The sequence below is a fragment of the Macaca thibetana genome, chromosome 12 (genome assembly GCF_024542745.1).
Source record: "Macaca thibetana thibetana isolate TM-01 chromosome 12, ASM2454274v1, whole genome shotgun sequence".
NCBI lineage: Eukaryota > Metazoa > Chordata > Mammalia > Primates > Cercopithecidae > Macaca > Macaca thibetana.
Genome location: NC_065589.1, coordinates 4,642,451 through 4,655,843, shown reverse-complemented (window position 1 = coordinate 4,655,843; position 13,393 = coordinate 4,642,451). Strand labels below are relative to the sequence as shown.

General features: G+C 43.2%; 1 protein-coding gene across 1 annotated transcript in view; it reads left to right on the top strand.

The window, feature by feature from the left end:
- The window catches only part of UBE2F (ubiquitin conjugating enzyme E2 F (putative)), a 166,367-nt gene that overhangs the window by 104,350 nt on the left and 48,624 nt on the right, over positions 1–13,393 (top strand). Inside the window, exon 4 of the mRNA XM_050751685.1 lies at positions 6,998–7,027. Within this exon, the coding sequence (XP_050607642.1) occupies positions 6,998–7,027 (30 nt within the window). The remainder of the gene's footprint in view (positions 1–6,997; positions 7,028–13,393) is intronic.

Genomic DNA, 13,393 nt, shown 5'->3' with positions numbered 1-13,393 from the left:
ACTTCTTGTCATTTGTGACAACTCCCTGAGAGGAGCACTGTGGGAGTGTGCCTGGCTTACTTTATATTCTGCCCCGGTGGAACTAAAATGCCAGGCATCTGTATTGAAATCCTCTGCCCCAGGATTGTAGTCCTTGCTTGCACTGTCTTTAGGAGCAGAAGCCTGCAGGGACTCTGACTGTGGTGGGGTCATTGGTAGGCTGGGTCCAAGAGCTCCCTCAGCCTGCCCTCCTTCTGTGACTGAATTGCACCAAACGTGCAAATGTGAGCCTGATGCTCATCTTGGAATTTGATTTTTTTTTTTTTTTTTTTTTTTTTTTTTTTTTTGGAGACAGGGCCTTACTCTGTCGCCCAGGCTGGAGTGCAGTGGCACGATCTCAGCACACTGTCACCTCTGCCTCTCTGGCTCAAGTGATCCTCCCACTTCAGCCTCCTGAGTAGCTGGTACTACAGATGCATGCCACCACACCTGGCTAATTTTTGTATCTTTTGTAGAGACAAGGTTTCACCATGTTGCCCAGGCTGGTCTCAAACTCCTGAGCTCATGCAATCTGGCCTCCTCAGCCTCCCAAAGTGCTGGCATTATAGGTATGAGCCACTGTGCCCAGCTCTGGGAGAGAATTTTAAAAATTCAGAGACCTAAGTTCTACCTGAAACTCTTGATACAATTGGTCAAAGTTAGGGATGGGGCATTAGGATTTTTAAAAGCTCAGCAGGTACTAGATTGTGGTGATGGATACGTAGCTCCAAAATTTACTACAATTCACTGAATCACTTACTTAAAATGGGTCTATTTTACAGTATGTAAATTGGTCCCTGACAAAGTTGTCAAATGTCAAACCAGCAAAACACTCCCCAGATGACGAATGTGCAGCCAGGGCTTCCGTTCCTTTCTTCGTCAGGTGTTGTCTGGCATCTTTCTGGCTGTCACTCTGCTAGCTCCTGAGTGCCTCTTGCTCCCGCACCCCTGTCCCCATAGGAGAAGGGGCCTGGTTCTGTTGCCCATTTCTTCCCACTCCTCCGTCCTACCACATCACAGTGTTTAGCACTGGTCAGTGGCCTCACTCCTCATTGTCCCTCTGTGTCCAGACCTCGGCCCTTCCCTTGTCACTAGACTGTCCTCTTGAACCATTTGCTTCTGTCATGCTGGCCCCTCTGCTTGCAATCCACAGTTGCTTACCATGCCCTCTGGACACATTTCTAAATTCCCTTAGGAAAAGCTGGGTGACAGGAGTTATGACTCTCTACTGAGGTGGCTTGGGCCACTGCCACAGAGTCATGCCAGGGAAAGCTGGATTCCAGTGGCCAGCATCAATCTCTCAAAAGAAGGGCCCTAAAGAACAGTTTCTTGTAAATTCTAATCAACAAAATATAAATAATACAGAATAAAATATGTTAGTATTTGCTTTAAGATCAGGTTTAATTATATAGGTAACCCTTATTTAAAAGTGATCACTATGAACAACTCATTTGCTCTTCACCTGTGTAGGTCACACCTATCAGATGTGACCAGCGTTGGGTGGTGTGGTCCGAGGCTCTGTTGTCTTCCTCTACCCTCTGCCCTTCCCACACATCGCTCTAAGGAAGGACAAAATCTGGCCCATTGGAAAGGCAGCTATGTATCAGTGTGGGCATGAGAAGAATAATGGCGAACCTTTCCTAGGATCACCATCATTATATTTTGTTAATATATGTATATATTTTAAGTTTTTGTAGCGACAGTCTCACTATATTACCCAAGCTGGTTTGAAACTCCTGACTTCAAGTGATCCTTCTGCCTTAGCCTCCCAGAGTGCTGATATTATAGATGTGAGCCACCGCACACAGTCAAGGGAATATTTTTTAATGTAGGGGCCACTACATAAGACTGCCAGGAAGATAGACTCCCAGGATTGTATTTAGTCACAGAACTTGCTCAATTTCTTTTCTTTTTCTTTTTTTTTTTTTTTTTTTTTTTTTTTTTTTTTTGAGACGGAGTCTCACTCTGTCGCCCAGGCTGGAGTGCAGTGGCGCGATCTCGGCTCACTGCAAGCTCTGCCTTCCGGGTTCACACCATTCTCCTGCCTCAGCCTCCTGAGTAACTGGGACTACAGGTGCCCGCCACCACGCCCGGCTAATTTTTTGTATTTTTAGTAGAGACAGGGTTTCACCGTGTTAGCCAGGATGGTCTCTATCTCCTGACTTCATGGTCTGCTCGCCTCGGCCTCCTAAAGTGCTGGGATTACAGGCGTGAGCCACCGCGCCCTGCCAGAACTTGCTCTATTTGTAATCATGGCAAGTGGGTGATGAACTCTTTCTCCTCTTCTCCCCATACTCAGCTTCGCTGAGGAGATCTGCCCTTTTTCTCAGTGTGAGAAGGCTTGCCCTGGCCAGAACATGTCCTGGCCCTGAGAGGGAGCTACTGTGGGTGGGCCTCTCCCTTTCTCTAGCTCCTCCATTGTCTTCACCTTTGGTGCCCCTTCCACATACCTGGGCCCAAGAATGAGTGCATTTAATGGGCCACTTGCCTCTATACAGGTGCTTAGTTGTTGCATATAAATAGCTGAGATCAGAGGCCTGCAGGTCTCCTGAACCCCCAGCCTTGGAGTAGAGCCCTCAGCCAGCATTCTCACTCCTCCACTCGGTGGTCAGCTTTGCAAGCATTCTGGCCTCCATTACCCCTTCCCCTTGCTGCCTTTCCCCACTTCACTTCTTGAAGGAGTTGTTGTGCTGCAGCTATGTTGACCACACATTTGGTTCTTCACTTGATACTCTGGGTTCCATCTCTCTTCCTGCTTTCCTGCTATTTTGAATGCCAGTCAGCAAGGTCTGATCCACTTCCGACGGCCTTTCCCCTTGGACGCCCTGTGCTCTTTCACTGAATCACCACGTTCCTGATGGCTCTAATGCTTTTCGGCATGTTTCTCATCTGTCACTTCCACCGTTCCTTGGCCATTGCTTTCTCCAAGGTTCTTTTTTCTCCCTTTTGTTGACCTTACACAGTCTCGTGATGACAGGTGGCATCACTTTGCAGGTACCCCTCACCTTTGCCCTTTTTGTGCCCCCAGCCTTGTTCTCCTCCTCTTCCTCCCCCTCCCATGCTACTCCTCTTCCTCCCCCTCCCCTACTCCTTCTCTTTGTCTCTAGTGGCTTTCTGGCACTCCCACATCCCAGCTCATCACCCCTGGGTGCTATCTTTGACACCCTCCACCCGCTTACAGTTGCCAGAACCTCTCCATTCTGTTTGCTCTGAATTCCCCCAAGCTTTTCTGCCTTTGCCAGGTGCTTGCTGCCCATCTCTTAGGTCACCTGGCCTGCACTTTGTCCTTTCTAAGGTTGTCCTCTTTAGGCAAAGGTTAGAAACTTCTGTTCAGAAGTCTCCAATAGCTCTCTCCACGCTCCTGTTTCTATCTTTCTACTTTGTTTCCCAGTGCTCACCTGTTGTTTTGGGACCTTTCTTCTGGCCACACTGGATGCTGTCTGGTTTCTGTGCTTTTCCATGCGCTGTGCTTTCGCACATTGCTAATTTGTCGGCTTGGAATACTCCTCTCTTCCCCTAACTCTGCAGGACTAAATTTTATTTACTTGCCAAAGCCCAACCCAGAAACCTCCTCCTTCCTTAGTTCCCACAGCTGGAGAGAATCTCCCTGGCCCAAAGACCCCAGAGCACACTACTTTCTGTCTGAGGCACAGAGGACTTTGCCAGGTCAGTTATTTCAGAGTGTACCCTTCCCCATGCCCTGCTAAACTGCAGGTTTTTATTTTTAATTAATTAGTTGTTTATTATAAATATTTAAGATATACAAGAAGACTTTTTTTTTTTTTTTTTTTTTTTTGAGGTGATCTCACTTTGTTACCCAGGCTGGAGCACAGTGGGGCGATGATTGCTCATTATAACGTCAAACTCGTGGATTCAAGTGATCTTCCCACCTCAGACTCCTGAGTAGTTGGGACTACAGGCATGCGCCACCATGCCTCACTCTTTGTTTGTTTTTTTGTTTTAAGAGGTTAGGAGGTTGTGGAAAAAGGCTAAAAAAAAAAATGAGAGAGACAGAGATCGTGGTCTCACTGTGTTACCTAGGCTGGTCTCAAACTCCTGGCCTGAAGCAATCCTCCTGCCTCAGCCTCCCAAATCACTGGGATTACAGGCATTAGCCACAGTGCCTGGTCCAGTATGCTGCTTTGATAAACATAGTAGGTTGTTTACTACAGTCAAGTGAATTAATATATTCATCTTCTCATATAGTTTACCTTTTTAAAAATGATAACACCTGAATCTACTCCGTTGACAAATTTCCAGCATATAAAACAATATTATGAACTATAGTCATCATGCTGTACTTCAGGTCTCTAGACTTATTCATCCTACATAACTATAACTTTGTATCCCCCCATTCTGCCCCTTCCCTGCTCCCATGCCCTAGTCACCACCGTTTTCTGTTTCTTCATTTTGACTTTAGAGTCTACATATACGTAAGATCATGTAGTATTTGTCTTTGTATGTCTGGCTTATTTTATATATCATAATGTCTAGATTTACCCATGTTGTTGCAAATGGCAGGATCTCTTTTTAAAGGCTGAACAGTGTTCCAACATATATACAATGTATACCACAATTTCTTTATCCAGTTGTCAGTGACACTTAGGTTATTTCAATATTTTGCCTATTGTGAATAATGCTCCAATGAACATGGAAGCGCAGATATCTGTTTGACATACTGATTTTGTTTTCTTTGGGTAGATAACCAGAGTGGGATTGCTGGGTGATATGGTAGTTCTATTTTTAATTTTTTGAGGAACTTCCATACTGTTTTCCATAATGGCTATACCAAGTGTACAGTCCTGCTATCAGTATACAAGGGTTCCCTTTTTTCCACCTTCTTGCCAACATTTATCGCTCTTTTTGATAGCAGCCATTCTAACAGGTATGAGGTGATTTCTCATGATTTTGATTTGTATTTCCCTGATGTTCAGTGATGTTGAGCACCTTTGCATATATCTGTTGGCCATTTTTATTTCTTCTTTGGAGATGTGTCTATTCATGCTTTTTGCCCGTTTAAAAAAATTTTTTTTTTTGCTATTGAGTTGTGTGATTTCCTTATATGTTTTAGATATTAATCTCATTGAATATATGATTTGTAAATATTTTCTCCCAATTCATAGACTACCTTTTCTTTTTCATTTTCTTTTTTTTTGAGACAGGGTCTCAGTTTGTCACCCAGAGTGAGTGGTGTAGAATGCTGTGGTGTGGTCCCAGCTCACTGCAGCCTTGACCTCCCAGGCTCAGATGATCCTCCCACTTCATATCTTGAGCAGTTGGGACTATAGGTGTGTGCCACCATGCCCCATTAATTTTTGTATATTTTGTTAAAAAAAAAAAAAAAAAAGATTTTGCCGTGTTGCCCAGGTGGGTCTTAAACTCCTGGGCTTAAGCTATCTACTCACCTGACCTCGCAAAGTATTGGGAATACAGGCGTGAGCCACCGTGCCTGGCACATAGGCTACCTTTTTATTTTGCTGAGTGTTTCCTTTACTGTACAGAAGCTTTTTAGTTTGATGTAATCCCACTTGCTTATTTTTGCTTTTGTTCCCTGAGCTTTTGGTGTGATATCAAAAAAATCATTGCCAAGGCCCATGTCAAGGAACTTATTCCCTATCTTTTCTTCTAGGAGTTATATACTGTCAGGTCTTACATTTAAGTCTTTAATTCATTTTGAGTTGATTTTTTGTGTATGGTATAAGATAAGGAGCCAGTTTTATTTCCTTGCATGTGAATATCTACTTTCCCCAACACTATTTATTCAAGGAGCTATCCTTTCCCCATGGTGTTTTCTTGGTACCTGTGTCATAAATTAGTTGACTTGTGTATGCTTAGGTTTACTTCTGGACTCTCTTTTCTGTTCTATGTGTCTATTTTTATGCCAGTACTGTGCTGTTTTGATTTCTGTAGCTTGAAATCAGAAAGTATGATGCTTACAACTTTGTTCTTTCTCAAGTTGCTTTGGTTTTTCAGGGTGTTTTGTGATTCCAGACAAATTGTAGAATTTTTTTTAAAATTTCTGTGAAAAATGCCATTGGAATTTTGATAGGGATTGCATTGAATCTGTAGATTGCTTTAGATAGTATGGACATTTCAACAATATTAATTCTTTTAATATATGAACGTGGTATATCTTTCCATATATTTATTCGTGTCTTCTTTAATGTCTTTCATTAATGTTTTACAGTTTTCAGTATACAGATCTTTTATCTCCTTAAATTTATTCCCAAGCGTTTTATTCTGAAGTGTGTGTGTGTCTGTGTGTGTGTGTGTGGGGGGGGGGGGGGGGGGCGGTTCTTTAGGGCTTTCTGCATATAGGATCATGTCACCTGAAATTGGGATAATTTTCTTTCTTTCTAGTTTGAATGCCTTTTATTTCTTTTTCTTGTCTGATTGCTCTGGTTTAGACTTCTAGTACTGTGTTAACTAGAAGTGGTGAGCAGGATTGTGGTGGGGGTTTGCAGTTTTGTCCTACAGAGGGGTGCTGGGCTTAAACACCAAATGAGTGGCTGGTAGAAGAGGAACTGGGACGTCTGAGGCCCTTTGGCAGAGGACAGGGGCCAAGAAATGCAGCTATGAGGGGATAACTAGAAGATAGCATTGGGAACAGACGTAGACACAAGGTGCATATAGATCAGATTTTGAGAGGACTCGTTCCAGTACTTGGAACCACTTTTAAAAACACTGTAGTAACTGGCTACCTGTAGGTCATTTCTGTGTTAATTTAAAATGTTTTTCTTTTACATTAAAGTGAATATTCAAGGACTTTTGACTGAATTTGTTGGCCTTCTGCAGGTCACTTTGTATATCGAAAGCAGCTAAATGGCTTAAAGTCTAAACTTTAGACTAGGTTTTATTCACTTCATTCAGTTTATTTTTTTTTCTTCAGTGTTCTAGAGGAAATTGCCAATTTAGAACTGGTGATTTTATGTGGAGTAATCGACTAATATTAATAATAATAATTTCTTTGTTTCTACAGAGGTTGCAGAACTTGAAGCTAATTTACCTTGTAAGTATAGCATCCCCAAACGCTAAGTACTGTGAAATTATTGCATGAAGAAAACTTTTTATGTCTTAATAACCTTGTGTAGTAAAAAGCCTATTTTTCATGTACGTTAGGAATGAATTTTAATTTTCTGTGAAAAGGTAGGATTTTTTCAAATATCTAATAAGAACAAGGTAGGCCAGGCATGGTGGCTCATGCCGCTAATCTCAGCACTTTGGGAGGTGGAGGCAGCTGGATCACTTGAGGTCAGGAGTTCGAGAACAGCCTGGCCAACATGGTGAAACCCTGTCTCTACTAAAAATACAAAAATTAGCTGAGCATGGTGGTGCATGCCTGTAGTCCCAGCTACTTGGGAGGCTGAGGCACTAGAGTCGCTTGAACCCAAGAGGCGGAGGTTGCAGTGAGCCAAGATTGCGCTGTTGCACTCCAGCCTGGGTGACAGAACGAGACTCTGTCTTAAAAAAAAAAAAAAGAAGAGCAAGGTTCTGCCATCTTTTTGAGTGCTTTGTATCTCTCCTTAGCATAGCAGAGGTGCATTTGGTTAGGTTTTTGCCTCTTACACATGCATTTTGTCCCACATCCACTTTGAGTGAAAAAGTATATAAATCAATAATAGTTCCATTTTTGTTAGGGATGATACCAGTTTTTTGGCAAAGTGCTTATTTGTAACTCGTCTGCATGTTTGAGGGGTGGCTGCACTGCCTTGCTGTCAGTGGATGTCCATCTTGCTTGATTGTTTCTGCCCTAGACACACAAGGTCAGCATGCAGTCTTCACTCATGAGCACGGTACGTTTGGAAAGCCCATTTATCAGGCAGTTCACTTTTGTAATATATGTCATATTTTTTTTCCCTATCATTAATCTTCTTCCAAACCCTTGATTATTTCAAAAGATCATTAAAGCCTGAAAGATTTGATCATTTTAGTATTTTTTTAATTACAACTTTTTGTCATCATACTTCCTTTAAAATTCTGAGGCTGAGGATGTCTGTGGATGATGGTGAAGCATTTTATAAGTGGGTCTGTTGGTTTGGGTGAGTGCTAGAGAGAACTTAGGGTTGAATGTGGAGGTATCTCTGACATGGGGCAGGGCAGAGCCCATTCCAGTCTCCATCTGAAGTTGGAAAGATAATGGTGGGTTGCAACCTCTACATGGTTGTGAAATCAGTTTGAGAGGGTAAGTATGTAATGTTTCTTAAAAAATTATTATTATTTTCAAGACAGAGTCTCACTTGGTCACCCAGGCTGGAGTCTGCTTCCTAGGTTCAAGCAATTCTTGTGTCTCAGCCTCCCGAGTAGCTGGGACCACAGGCACGCACCACCATGCCAGGCTAATTTTTGTATTTTTAGCACAGATGGGTTTTTGCCATGTTGGGCAGGCTGGTCTCAAACTCCTGGGCTCAAGTGATCTGCCTGCCTCGGCCTCCCAAAGTGCTGGGATTATAGGCATGAGCCACCGCTCCCAGCCAAAAGATTATTTTCAACATGAAACTTATGGGTAGGTATAGTGAGTTGTGGTATAAAATATGTTTCTTACTATGGATCTCAGTTGAAGGTGTTTTGAAAGACATTGGATTGCTTGACCTCAAAGTTTTCTTCAACTCAGAAATGAGGCAATATCTTGAGATTCTGTTAAAAGGTTATCTTTTTGGCTGGGTGCAATGGCTCACGCCTGTATTCCTAGCACTTTGAGAGGCTGAAATGAGTGGATCATTTGAGGTCAGGAGTTTGAGACCAGGTTGGCCAACATGATGAAACCCTGTCTCTACTAAAAGTACAAATTTAGCTGGTTGTGGTGGTGTGCACCTGTAATCCCAGCTGCTTGGGAGGCTGAGGCAAGAGAATTGCTTGAACCCAGGAGGTGGAGGTTGCAGTGAGCTGAGATTATGCCACTGCACTCCAGCCTGGGCAACGGAGTGAGACTGTCTCAAAAAAAAAAAAAACAAAAACCACACACAAAACACAAAAAGGTTATCTTTCTACCCACTGAAATATTTACAGATGAAGTGGTTTGCTTTAAAATGCTACAGGAAGACAAACAAGTAACTGTGGGGGGGCAGGATAGACAAGCAAGATTGGCAGAATGTTGAAGCTGGGGGATGGGTTCATTATACTCTTCTCTTTTATTAGGACATTTGCCTCATAAAAATAAAATAACTCCTCTGCTTTCCACTCCCATCTTATCTTCCCACAGACCCCCAGCTTGAGCCTGTATGTATATGTAAACTTTTTTTTTTGTTTTTTTGTAGACAGGATCTCTCTTTGTTGCCCAAGTTGGAGTACAATGGCATGAGTGTGGCTCACTGCAGCCTCAACCTCCTGGGCTCAAGTGATCTTCCCACCTCAGCCTCCTGAGCAGCTGAGACCTCAGACCTCAAGTGCATGCTACTACACCTAGCTAATTTTTTTAAATTATTATTTTTTTTGTAGAGATGGAGTCTCCTGTGTTGCCCAGGCTGATCTCAAACTTCTGGGTTCAAGTGATCCTCCCACCTTGGCCTCCCAAAGTGCTGAGATTACAGGCACGAGCCACTGTGCATGGCCAACACATACAGACATTTAATCAAAATCACAGAAAAGGTCTCACTTATAAATGGTTCATTCATCCTTGATATGTATCTTACAGAGATTGTTGATTTTTAACCCATAGAGTGTACTTTAAAAACAAGAAAATTTATGACTGGCTTTCAAATCAGCATTGTAACTGCATACCTTAGGTTTGAAAGAACCATGGCACATCTTCCTAGCCCTATGGCTATGGTGTCAGATAAAAAGACAGCATGTTCTCTGCCTCTTCTTTCGTTCTTTCTCCCTACCTTCTCTCCTAATCAAAGAGGGGGGAAATTATATCATTTTAAAAGCCATGCTTTCCAAAAGTATGTCTCATTATTCTAAAGAGAAAACAAGAAGCCACCAATGCATAGCCCTTCACTATCTGTTTAATTATCTTTCTAACATATTTACAAAGGCTAACAAAATAACTTGCCTTGTATCAGTACCACTTAGTAACTATTCATAACTAGTTTAGAGCTCTACATGCAAGTTTGTAGAGGTTTCTCTGCAAAAAGATTTAAAATGTTTCTTCCAGATAGACTGAAATATTATTAGAGGCTTAGATAGTGCATGCCTACATATAGATAAAAAGCTTAATTCTAGTGAATTGAACTAGAACAAAAACCTGACTGTTAACATTTTTTTTTTAAACTTAACCTTTCTTTTCTCTCTTTTTTTTTGAGATGGAGTCTTGCTCTGTCACCCAGGCTGGAATGCAGTGGTGCGATCTCGACTCACTGCGACCTCCACTTCCTGGATTCAAGTGACTCTCCTGCCTCAGCCTCCTGAGTAGCTGGGATTAGAGATGCCTGCTACCACGCCTAGCCAATTTTTGTATTTTTAGTGGAGACAGGGTTTTGCCAGAATTACAGGCATGAGCCACTGCACCTGGCATAGTTTTATTGCTTTTTAATCCACTTTGATAATTTCTTTTTTTTTTTTTTTTGAGACAGAGTCACGCTCTTTCACCCGGGCTGGAGTGAAGTGGCGCAATCTTGGCTCACTGCAACCTCTGTCCCCCAGGTTCAAGCAATTCTCCCACCTCAGCCTCCTGAGTAACTGGGATTACAGGCATGCGCCATCACACCTGGCTAATTTTTTGTATTTTTAGTAGAGAGGGGGTTTTTACCATGTTGGCCAGGCTGGGCTTGAACTCCTAACCTCAGGTGATCCAACTGCCTTGGCCTCCCAAAGTGCTAGGATTACAGGCGTGAGCCATTGCGCCCGGCCGATAATTTCTTTATTCTTGGTGGGCCAGCTTTTTTGGAGCCATTGATTTCCTCATCTGTCTATTAAAACAAAGGAGAATGCTAGATATTAAAAACAAATACATGATGCCAACTTCTGTTAATCATCGAAACATGACTAACATGATTAACATCCCAAGTCATAATCATATGTTTTTGTTACTTAGAACTCACTAGAAGGATGGCATTTATCTTTGCAAGTTAAGATTAGGAAGAATAAAGCCCATTTTAAGTATTTCACACATAGTTCTCAATGTGTAATTTTGGAGAAAGTCTTGAACTCTTTGGCTCCAGTTTCTTTATTTCTAAAGTAAGGACTGTGACATTGTCATCTCTAAGACTGCTTTTTGCTTTGCTTTGCTTTTTTTTTTTGAGACGGAGTCTCGCTCGTTGCCCAGGCTAGAGTGCAGTGGCGCGATCTCAGCTTATTGCAAGCTCTGCTGCCGGGTTCACGCCATTCTCCTGCCTCAGCCTCCCGAGTAGCTGGGTCTACAGGTGCCCGCCACTACGCCCGGCTAATTTTTTATATTTTTAGTAGAGACGGGGTTTCACCGTGTTAGTTAACCAGGATAGTCTCGATCTCCTGACCTCGTGACCCACCTGCCTCGGCCTCCCAAAGTGCTGGGATTACAGGCATGAGCCACCGCGCCCGGCCTGCTTCTTGCTTTTCTAGGCAGTTTCACTCTGGAAAGGAAACCCCACTAACAGTCCTGTGTTATTTGTTGTTTGTATGTACAGGTGTCCCATGTCTTAAATGTTCATTACGTACTGAAAGGAAATGAGGCATGCAGTAGGAGAAGGAGTCATGAACTAGTTATTAATGTGGGAATTAACCTTGCTTCTGTTGATAACCTGTATGATCTTGGGCTAGTCACCAAACCTCTCTGGACCTTCTACTTATGTCTCCTAGTTGAGGACGTTGGACTAGATCGTCTCTAAGGTCACCTCTGATAGAAATTTGAATTGTCCTGTTTTTGATAAAAATTTTTATCATTGTCAAACTAAGCAAATACTTTTGGTGGAACTTGTAAGATAACTTTAAAAAAACTTTAAAAAAGTCTTCTAAGGCCGGGCGCGGTGGCTCAAGCCTGTAATCCCAGCACTTTGGGAGGCCGAGACGGGCGGATCACGAGGTCAGGAGATCGAGACCATCCTGGCTAACACGGTGAAACCCCGTCTCTACTAAAAAATACAAAAAACTAGCCGGGCGAGGTGGCAGGCGCCTGTAGTCCCAGCTACTCGGGAGGCTGAGGCAGGAGAATGGCGTGAACCCGGGAGGCGGAGCTTGCAGTGAGCTGAGATCCGGCCACTGCACTCTAGCCTGGGCGGCAGAGCGAGACTCCGTCTCAAAAAAAAAAAAAAAAAAGTCTTCTAAAAAAACTTTAAAAACTTAAAAAGACAAAATCCATAGTAAACTCTGGGTGGGAGCTAACTCCTGGGCAGCACTCTTTTTTTTTTTTTTTTTTTTTTTTTTTTAAGATGGAGTCTCGCTTTGTTGCCCAGGCTGGAGTGCAGTGGCATGATCTCAGCTCATGGCAACCTCCGCCTCCCAGGTTCAGGCAATTCTCCTGCCTCAGCCTCCCAAGTAGCTGGGACTACAGGCACCTACCACCTTGCCCGGCTAATTTTTGTATTTTTAGGTGAGACGGGGTTTCGCCTTGTTGGCCAGGCTAGTCTCGAACTACTGACCTCATGAACCGCCCACCTTGGCCTCCCAAAGTTCTGGGATTATAGGCGTGAGCCACCGCGCCTGGCCAACACTCTTTTTAACTTCCATTTGCCGTGGTGACTATGAATGTCTATGGTACTAGGAGAACGGAGTAGAAATTTGACCTGGGTTGTTTCCTGGTTTTTCCATGTTTAGTTCACCACCAGTGGTGAACTGAGAAGTTTAGCATAGGCCTGGTGTGGTAGCCCACACCTGTAATCCTAGCACTTTCAGAGGCCAAGGTGAGTGGATCACTTGAGCAAGGGAGTTCGAGACTAGCCTAGGTAACATGGCAAAAACCTGTCTCTACAAAAGATACAAAAATTAGCCAGGTGTGGTGGTGTGCACCTGTAGTCCCTGCTACTCAGGAGGCTGAGGTGGGAGGATCACCTGAGACTTGGAGGCAAAGGTTGCGGTGAGCTGGAATCATGCCACTGTCCTCCAGCCCAGGCAACAGAGTGAGACCCTGTCTAAAAAAAAAAGTTTAGCGTAGTATTTTCTGATTTTATAGATGTAGAAAATTTCTATATATATTCCTTCCAGATTCCTTGGGTATTTTTTCCATGGGTAATTAGCCATGTGCCATTTGTTTGAATGAGACGGGTGGGGTGCAGTCAACTTCCCTGGCCTGCACCAGCAGCCAGTAGCCCCTCTCCCAGGGGAACATTTTGTCCTGATTTAGGCCTCTTGTGACTTGGACCAGTGGGCACAGAACATTGCCATCTGGGTCAGTAGAGCATTATTTTACCAACAAAGCAAGATGCTTTACCACTTAGGTAGTAAAGGTATTTTTTAAAAAGACAAAATATCATGGTAAACTCTGGCTGGTGGGAGCTAAGTCCTGTGCACACTCTTCTTTTTT